The 10,198-nt window shown below is 50.5% G+C and overlaps 1 protein-coding gene across 1 annotated transcript; it reads left to right on the top strand.

Moving 5' to 3' along the window:
• Positions 1 to 6,891: 6,891 nt before the first annotated feature.
• Positions 6,892 to 9,380, top strand: LOC120667151 (protein NRT1/ PTR FAMILY 2.9-like). The gene is made up of 2 exons (XM_039947198.1): positions 6,892 to 7,379; positions 7,488 to 9,380. Exons 1-2 carry the CDS (start codon positions 7,124 to 7,126, stop codon positions 9,137 to 9,139), a joined length of 1,908 nt encoding a protein of 635 aa, XP_039803132.1. The 5' UTR covers positions 6,892 to 7,123; the 3' UTR covers positions 9,140 to 9,380.
• Positions 9,381 to 10,198: the final 818 nt, after the last annotated feature.

The following is a 10,198-nucleotide window of genomic DNA, read 5'->3' as shown; positions in this document are numbered from 1 at the left end:
GGTGACGTGTCTCGCTGGATCGATGGCGACAGCTCAAGTCCACTCCGGTGGCCCGCTCCGGCGGAGACCGTTGGCCACGGTCGCTCAAGTCCACTCCAGTGGCCCGCTCCGGCGGAGACCGTTCGCCACGGTCGCCCAAGTCCACTCCGGTGGCCCGCTCCGGCGGAGACCGCTCGCCACGGTCGCCCAAGTCCACTCCGGTGGCCCGCTCCGGCGGAGACCGTTCGCCACGGTCGCTCAAGTCCACTCCGGTGGCCCGCTTCGGCGGAGACCGCTCGCCACGGTCGCTCAAGTCCACTCCGGTGGCCCGTTGCGGCGGAGACCGCTCGCCACGGTCGCTCAAGTCCACTCCGATGGCCCGTTGCGGCGGAGACCGCTCGCCACGGTCGCTCAAGTCCACTCCGGTGGCCCGCTCCGGCGGAGACAGCTCGCTAAGGTCGCCAGGAGCCGGGTCCAGGGAAGTGGTGCTTGCTCCCTGGGTGATCCGAGGTCCGTGTAGCTGCTTAGCTTGGTTCTGTACCCTAAGCCTACACCTTTACCGCCCTGTGGAGAGTGCTCTAGTACCTGAACCTGGCAACAGTTGCTCTGGCCTCTAGTGGGTCCGGAGCACCCGCTCTCGACATGAGCACGGCAACACAATCAGGTTGCGTCGAAACACGTCACGATAATGGCCCCACCTGCGGGTTCGTACCTCCCCCGAGGTGGGCCCGGGGGCCACTGTCGGTACCTTTGGACTAGGGTACCCCCTCTTGTTGTGTCAAGACTCGCGTAGTTATCCGTAACTACGCCCTAAGGAGCTGAGCAGTCGGGGTCCGACTCCATCTCACCGGACCAACGGTCCCGGACCTGCTTCCCGCTCGGGGACGGGTCCGGTGTCACCACGTGTCCCAGAGGTGTTACTGTGTCTAGGCGAGAGTCTCGTAGTTATCCTTGACTACGAGCTGATGGCCTGAGCAGCCGAACCCCTGCGGTCCGGAGCCCTTCTCACCTGGTCAGCGGCCCCAGACCCATTCCTTACTAGGGAAGGGTCTGGTAACGCCACGTGCCCCGGAGAAGGGAGCGCTCAGCCAAAACAGCCGGGGGCCCCAGACCTCCCACGGGGTCCCGGACCCCCATATACTATCTGGACCCCTTAGCGAGGAGGGAACAGACACCCCGCCTGGGGCAGGTCCGAAGTCGCCCTGTGTCCGCAGGCGCAGGCACGCGCACGGCCGTGAAGCATCCTCGGGAAGACTCGCCCACCTACCGCATTCAATACGAGAGACGTAAGTCCGCTCTGCCACAGCAGAGCCCGAGGTGACTTTTGCCAGGCTGTACTGTTGATCGCGCGTTACCAAGGCGCACAGTGCAGCCGCTGGCGCCGCCCACGCCACGCGCGTCAGTCTGCTATGCCAGTTAGACACGACAGCTCTGTTTTGTCCATTATGACGCCTACGCTGTAGACCCAACAGTCTACGCCGCAACCTACATTGCCTCAACGGGCGCCTCGCCGATGGGACAAGTAAAGACCCCCCTCGGTCAGAGAGTCTACAGTACGATGAAGCGTATCCGGGGAGAGATTCTCAACCACTGTAGCACCATTAATATCTTTTTCGTGGTATACTATACATCCTCGTTGGGCCCACCTGTCGGGGTCCAATGCCTGTGTACGCGTCTCCCTTGCGCTATAAAAGGGAGACGCCCGTTAGAGAAGGACTCAAGTCTAAAAAAAGGACTTAGAGGCAGAGGATAGACCCATCCACAGACACAAGAGCAATACAACTCTCAGTGGACGTAGGGTATTACGCTCTGGCGGTCCGAACCACTCAAAATCCCCAAGTGTTCTTGTGTTCTTACTTCATTAGTAGATCTGACGAATTGCTCGTGCTTCCCCGAGTAACCACCTACTGAGATTAGGCGGGTGCACTACACCACCCGGCTGTGGTCCTCCTCCTAGAGCCACGACAATACTGTATACAGCAGCATCCATCAATCATCATCAACACCGTACGTACCAATCTAGTAGTGGTATCTCATGTGTGACAGGCATGACTGATGATTGATGATGATTTGCACATAGTAACAAGGAATAATGCATGCATGTGCGTTTGACTCTTGGCTTCATCGATCAATAATTCTATGAGTGGCGGCAACTGGTCGGAAAGGCCCTTCTTCCCTTCCCAATTGCATTTGCATGATCACACTAAATTGTGATCATACTAAATTGTAGATTGTGACTGCATTTACTAATTGCATTTGCATTGCACCCCGGAGACTTCACAAGTGATGGAGATGTAGCAGTGCTCTGCTGCACGCGTGTGGATACATACCCATACATACATGGCATACATTTGCCAGCTGAAAACTAACACAACGCACTTTCCAAAAAAAAAAACTAACACAGCGCGGATATATTCATCTCGAGATCGGCCGGATAGATGTCGCTGATGGTGAGCTTGATCTGTCGCTCCAAGCTGCTGCACTAACTGGACAGCTAGCAGTAGGTATAGGACCGACCGATTGATCGTTCGAGATGCATGCATGATCATGACCTCCTCCACTGCCACTAGGTAGTATATATGGTGGAAAAGTGCTGATGAATTTACAGGTACTCCATCTTCAGAGTATGCAGACCAAACTTTTGCACAGGCAAGCAAGGAAAGCCGGCCACGAGGTAGCAGCTAGCGGAACCTAACTGCTGAAAGGAACTCTACGGATTGGATCTTTTTAGATAATGTAAAAATTTTCGTCTTCAAACTTCTCCAGAGAGAGGTATCAATCCGCAATAATTACAATTACAATCAGAGTTCAATCCACTCTGTTCAGCTCGCTTGTCAGCCAACCGGCTAGCAGTGTTTTACTCTCGCACCAAATCAGTATCAGCCAGTAGCCAGCTAACAATACTTTTCTCTAACAACAAATCAGCACTAGCTACCAGGCACAACCAGCCGAACAGAGCAATCACACACCATATGGATCGGGTGATCACTTGTTTCACAATTATTATCATTGATTTTTCATCGATTGGGCACCATGCAATAATATACTTATGTTTGTTCCGGTTTATTTCCGGATTCTGCTTGCCTAGCTACCTATATCTTGATGTTTACTTTTTCTGCCTTTTGATTTCTTTCTGATCGAATTTACTCCCTCCGTGCTGGTAAAAGAAGTCGTTTAGGATAACGACATGGTCTCCAAAACATAACTTTGACCCCTTGTTATTATAAAAATATTTATAGAAAAGTGAGATATGTATACTTTTATGAAAATATTTTTCAAGATAAATCTATTCATATAACTTTCACATTTGCAGACTCAACAATTTAAAAGTTATTGATGATTTATATTCCCAATATTTGACCCAAACCATGTCCAAAACGACTTCTTTTATCAATACGGAGGGAGTACTTACAATACTAAATTAAATAACTAGCTAGTGCAAACAACAGTACTAGTAAGTCTCAACAAGCTAAGTCATGCGGGATGGATCGATCAGTATGGAGGGAGTTCATGCCTGCATGGAGGCATGGAGCGAGCTAGCGACAGAAAATTATTATTAAACTGGATTACTATTTACTGCTGCTGATGATCTGCTGCTGATGATCAGATGATCATCAAACCGAAAAGAAAATAATATAATGTTATCCGTTTAGCCATGTATACGTACGTGCTCCAATAATAATTAAGGTCGTATACATATATGGAGCACCCCACATGCTAGTCTGCTGTTGCAGTGCGCTGTGCTAGTCAAATGTTGCTGCGGTGTTGTTACTGTACTGTTGCCCCGTGAGGAGACATGCATGCAGCATGTCGCTAGCTCCTTTATTTTCGCTGGGCCTTAAATTATTTGGTTTAAACACGTAAGTTACGTTGAGAAAAAAAAATCTTATATGCATGTAGTACTAAATAAAATCTATTTGCAAAACTATTCACGGATGGGTATAACCTTCCGCGACGAATCTAATGATGATAATTAATTGTTGATTGGCTACAGTGACGCTACATTAATCATTATCTAATCACACGGTCAAAGATCTCTATTATATTCTTCAGAATTTCTAGCACAGGAGTTCTGAAATTGATTTTTTAAATTACATTTATTTAATACCTCTAATTAGCGGTCAAAGTGCTTTCTAGGATCCTCTAATCTAATGATGTATATATATGCAGCATTGAGATGTCGTCGCGCGAGCGTTGCGTAGGTCCAGCATCATCCCTCCATTTGTGCCCATGCATGATATATAGAAGAAGGCACTTGCTTTTGACGACTCCTTCCACGCACTGTCGTCTTGATCTTGACCCCTTGTATTCAGCTAGCTTCTTGTTACGTTTCCATCCTTTGAAAACTGGGATGGATATGACGCTCAAGCAAAGAAACGCTAGCGCTGTAGTATGCGTGGTAGTACGTGTCAAACAAGAAATCAGCATTAATAATTTGTTTCAAAAAACTATATATATATATATATATATAGCTTTCATTTTTAGGAAGAAGAAAAGACATAAAGCTTCCAGCAACCTAATAAGCTTTTGATTCGGACCAAAAGTCTGCATTCGTGTAGAGATGCATATGCATGGTGTGTCTACTTAACTTGGGAGCCGGCCGGCCTCATCAGTCATCAGGTAGTGATCGAGTCGACGGCCTGCCCCTAGTAATAGTAATAGTATGCATGAATTATTGAAAGCCGGAACATTGCGGCCGTGAAATTAAATGCGTTTTTTTAGGTTTTACTTGCTTTGACTGTCGCTCGTTGCATCCTAGCGTAACTTTCAGAGTGGAAAAAGAAGGAAAAAGAAAGAAAGAAAAATCTGTCGCCAGAACTTGGATGGATATTTTGACCAGTACACACACTTCATTCCTTCATACTCGTAGCATAGCATATATAGCATACTCCTACGTGTGTACGTCTGTGGGTCCCCCAGCTGAGCAGTCAGAGTAGAGCATGCATGAGCTATTATATATTGGTAGGCGTTCAAATAATATAGCAGCTGAGGTTTTCAGCTGAGTTTTTATGATTTTCTCTAAATATTTGGTGAAATGTTGAAATGCATTATATTTCATAACAGAAGAAGTATATATGCTGCCACTAGCAAGCCGACACAGTACTTCTACCGTCCTACGTGTGAGCTGAGCTATAGTGGCATGTGGAAAGTCGATCAGTGCCCAAAGCCACTGTACAGGAGGACAGGAGGAGTAGAGGCGGACAGGATCGGAGGCAACCGGTGGCGGTGGAGGCGTGCAGTGGAGCACACCAAAAGAAAAAAAAGTAATAGTAAAAGTTAGCTGCAACCGGCCGGGCCGGCCATCCGATGGATGGATGGGTACACCAACAAAAGCAGCTGCACCAAGCAAGATATGGGCACACGAAAGCAAAACTCTATTATTGGACGTGTTTGGTTTCCTAGAAAGGAATCTAGAACGTGTCTTCTAGAGTCCGCATGAAAGACTAAATGAAGGGTGTGTGTTTAGATGAAACACAAAAAAATTTTGCGATGGAATCTTGCTAATTTGAAGTACTAAATAAAATCTATTTACAAAACTTTTTGCACAAATGGGTTGTAAATCGCGAGACGAATCTAATGATGCTAATTAATCCATGATGAATTAATAATTAGCGGATAGTTACTGTAACATTACTGTTGCAAATCATGGATTAAGTAGGCTCATTAGATTCGTCTCACGATTTACAGCCCATCTATGCAAAAAGTTTTGTAAATAAACTTCATTTAGTACTCCATGCATGTATCGAAATATTCGATGTGACGTTTTTTTTGCGTTTACGGGATTTATGGGGTAGGAACTAAACAGGGCCGAAGTCTATATTTGTAAAAAAATTTCAGGGATGGATGTAATATTTCGTGACGAATCTAATGACGGTAATTAATCGATGATTGGCTACAGTAACCATCCTCTAATTACGTGGTCAAAGGCCTCATTAGATTCGTCTCATGCTACTGTAATCTAGTTCTGGAGTTGATTTTGAAAACTGACTTTGTTTGACACCGTAATTAGCAGTCAAATATTACTATTCTAGGAAACCAAACTAAGGTCATGTACGGTGGCTAGCTTATGGGCATACGTCGTGGGTGCTGCTCGATCATATATGCATGTGATTCTACTACGGTTATCTTTCTGTCTCTACTGCATATGCAGGCTCATCTACGAGCATAAAAATTTCGAACTATACACCAAGAAGATACTCTATATGATATGTCTAAATATATAGTAAAATTATGTATCTAGAAAAAAAAATCAAAATAACTTATATAATTTAGAACGGATGGCATTGAGTAACCTCGCCTTCGCGTTATTGATAGATAGATAGACTTATATAGGCCATGTTTGGTTCCCATTCTAGATTCTAGAACACGCATCTCGAGAAAGAACCCTCGTATGCATGAAGTACTAAATGAAATCTATTTGCAAAATCTTTTCAGGGATGGGTGTAATTTTTTGCGACGAATCTAACGACAGTAATTAATAATTGATGATTGACTATAGTGATGCTACAGTAACCATCCTCTAATCACGCGTCTCATTAGATTCTTCAGGGTTCCTAGCGCAGGGGGTTATGAAGTTGGTTTTATAAATTGTCTTTATTTGACACCCCTAATTAGGGGGTCAAAATACTCTCTAGCCCATTCTAAAAAAGAACCAAACACCGGCTGTACCGGCCGTGTGGCAAACGTGAGTAATATAATACTATAGGTCTGAATGCAGGTACGACTTGTAGTATGCGGTGCACACGGAGGCAGCGTAGATGATGGATGGATGCGCGCTTAGACAGCTGGTGTCGCCTTGGCATACATACATGAATGCGCTTGTTGGTTTCTGTACTAGTAGAAGCATACATACATACATGCTGTGGCGTATATGCAGGTGTTGTGAAAGCGGAAGCAGAAGCAGGGAGAGGAAGCTTGGAGAGCTAGCTTGCTCAGAGGTCATCCACCACCACCACTAGTACTGTTTGCTTGTTCGTTTGTAATCTAGCTGCCGACCGACCGAGTTGCAAGATGCAGCAGCCTAGCCGCCTTGCAAGCGTTGGTAATTGATTGGTTATCCTCTGCTCTCCCTCGTCTTGCTTGCCTGCCTCTCTGCTTGCCTTGCCTTTTTCTAGCTAGCTAGCTTATTTATAAGGCGCGGCGGATGCTCGATCGATCTCCTCCTCAAAGACTCGCTCCAGATACACCAGCACCACCAACAGCACAGCTGCTGCGCTGCGTGCTTGCCATGGAGGCCAATAATAATAGTAAGCACGGGAAGGCGTACTCCGTCGCCGAGGAAGATGCTACGACTACCAATAATATGATGATGAATCAGAAGCACCTCTCCGACGACGAGGCCGCCGCCGGCGAGCCGGAGGAGAACTACCGCGGGTGGAAGGCCATGCCTTACGTCATAGGTCAGTGCTTGATCATCTGCTCTTAATTTGTTGGTCGTGGTTGATGCACCTGCACTCACCTACGTGGCTCCATCAGCCCTCACTTGCTCAATGATTGATGCTGCGCAGGGAACGAGACGTGCGAGAAGCTTGGCACCATCGGCACCACGGCCAACCTGCTGGTCTACCTCACCACCGTCTACGGCATCAAGAGCGCCAGCGCCGCCACGCTGCTCAGCCTCTGGGGCGGCACCGTCAACCTCGCCCCCGTCCTCGGCGCCTTCCTCAGCGACTCGTACCTCGGCCGCTACGCCACCATCGCCCTCGCCTCCATCTCCTCCTTCGTCGGCATGATCCTCCTCACCCTCACCGCCGCCGTCCCCTCGCTCCACCCGCACGCCGGCGCGGGGCCCTCCGCCTCCCACATGGCCGTGCTCCTCGCCTCCTTCGCGCTGCTCGCCGTCGGGGCCGGCGGCATCCGCCCCTGCAACCTCGCCTTCGGCGCCGACCAGTTCGACCCCCGCACGCCCGCCGGCCGCCGCGGGATCAACAGCTTCTTCAACTGGTACTACTTCACCTTCACCATCGCCATGATGGTCTCCGCCACGTTCATCATCTACCTCCAGAGCAACGTCAGCTGGGCGCTCGGCCTCGCCGTCCCGGCCACGCTCATGGGCCTCTCCTGCGCGCTCTTCTTCATGGGCACGCGCCTCTACGTCCGCGTCCGCCCCGAGGGAAGCCCCTTCACCCGCTTCGCCCAGGTCGTCGTCGCCGCCTACCGCAAGCGCCGCCTGCACCGAGGTCCCTGCGACCTCTTATTCGACCCGCCGCACCGGAGGAGCAGCCTCGTGTCCAAGATCGCCTACACGGACCAGTTCCTGTGCCTGGACAAGGCCGCCATTCTCACCGCTGACGATGAGCTCGCGGTCACGGCCGACGGCACCACGCCGGCGAACCCGTGGCGGCTGTGCACGGTGCAGCAGGTGGAGGAGGTCAAGTGCCTGGTGCGGCTGCTCCCGGTGTGGTCGTCGGGCATCGTCTACTACATCGTGCTCACCAACCTGGGCAACTACGGCGTGCTCCAGGCCATGCAGACGGACCGGCGCCTCGGGCGGTCGGCGTTCCAGATCCCGGCGGGGTCCCTGGTGGTGTTCAACATGCTGGCGCTCACGGCGTGGCTCCCCGTGTACGACGGCGTGGTGGTGCCGGCGCTGCAGCGGGTGACCAAGCGCGAGGGCGGCATCACCCAGCTGCAGCGGATGGGCGCCGGCATCGTGCTGTCCATCGCCACCATGGTGGCGGCGGCGGCGGTGGAGCGGCACCGGCGCGCGGTGGGGGACGCGACGTCGTGCTTCGTGCTGGTGCCGCAGCAGATGCTGGCGGGGCTTTCGGAGGCGTTCGCAGTGATCGGGCAGGTGGACCTGTACTACAAGCAGTTCCCGGAGAACATGCGCAGCGTGGCCGGCGCGCTGCTGTTCCTGGGCTTCGCCGTGGCCAGCTACGCCAGCGGGCTGATGGTGACGGTGGTGCACCGGACGACGGGAGGGAGCGACGGGCGGCCGGACTGGCTGACGCAGGACCTCAACCAGGGGCGCGTCGACCTCTACTATCTGGTGATCGCGGGCATGGCCGCCGTCAACCTCGTCTACTTCGTGGCGTGCGCGCGCTGGTACAGGTTCAAGGAGTCGGCGGACCACGCCGGCGCCGTCGAGCTGGAGGAGAAGGACAAGGTCGTTGTTGTTACTGATGCAGGCGCCGCCGCACCCCCACCTCCAGTATGAAGCTCCGTACCGTACCTCTCCGATGCTTAAATAATCGGAAAAGCTAAGTTCGAAAATTAAATGAAGATGCAGCGTCGATCATCGTCTTGTCCTCTTATATATAGATCTCGGCTCATGCCTTAAGGAAAATCGTGGTGATTAAAAAATCGCGTCAGTCACCAACTGTTAAGTGAGAGATAATTGTCAGTCATAATTTAAAAAAATTTGGTACCGGAAGAGGTCGACCTATCGTCCTCTTATAGATCTCGGCTCATGAACTTAAGAAAAATCGCTGTGATTAAGAAATCGCGTCAATCACTAACTGTTAAGTGACAGATTTTTCCAGTCATAATTGGCCAGCACAATTTAGCTCTTATGCATGCAAAAATAGATGGCAAAAGAAAGCTGAAGACATGCCCGCACAAGGGCCAAAATTGGCCGAACCATTCACACGGGCGCTGCAAGCCCGCACCTATGGCCCCGCCCGTCAAGGCAAGCGCGTGCTTTTTCTTTTCCTCCCCTCAATAGTTTCAAACACTGTAGCACAATCCAACTATATCAATTGGTCTCTCCCAGCATACCATGCAAACATAAGTGGGCCTTTGGGATTTACTAAAATTATTATTTGGCCCGAGGCCCAAATCTTCTAACACTAACCTGCTGCGGTTTTTTCTTTTTTATATTTAAAAAAAAATTAGAATTTCAAAAATATATGTCCGTTTTGGAAAATTTCAAAAATATACCCCGGTCGCCCTCCCATAGGGCGACAGGCCCAAAGTGTAAATTTTTTTTTATATTCGCAATGAGGTCCCTGGAAAAAAAAAGCCCTGTCGCCCCCCAACGGGCGACAGGGGCGCGGGCGACCGCCGCTGGGCCCAGCCCACGGCGCGGCAGGGGGGCCTGTCCCCCCCCCCCCCCCCCCCCGCGGGCGACAGGGGGGCCTGTCGCCCCCCCGGGCGACCGGGGTATCCCCCTATAAAAGCTCCAGCCCTCCCCTTCCCTCCTCATTTGAGCCCGAAAATTCCACCAAAAATCCAGAAAAAACGAGAGGAGTGAGGAGAAGGAAAGCGGCGAAGCCCT

Source organism: Panicum virgatum, chromosome 3N, assembly GCF_016808335.1.
Source record: "Panicum virgatum strain AP13 chromosome 3N, P.virgatum_v5, whole genome shotgun sequence".
In the NCBI taxonomy this organism is placed as follows: Eukaryota; Viridiplantae; Streptophyta; class Magnoliopsida; order Poales; family Poaceae; genus Panicum; species Panicum virgatum.
Note: the sequence above shows the minus strand (reverse complement) of the source record. Positions and strands in the feature narration are given on the sequence as shown.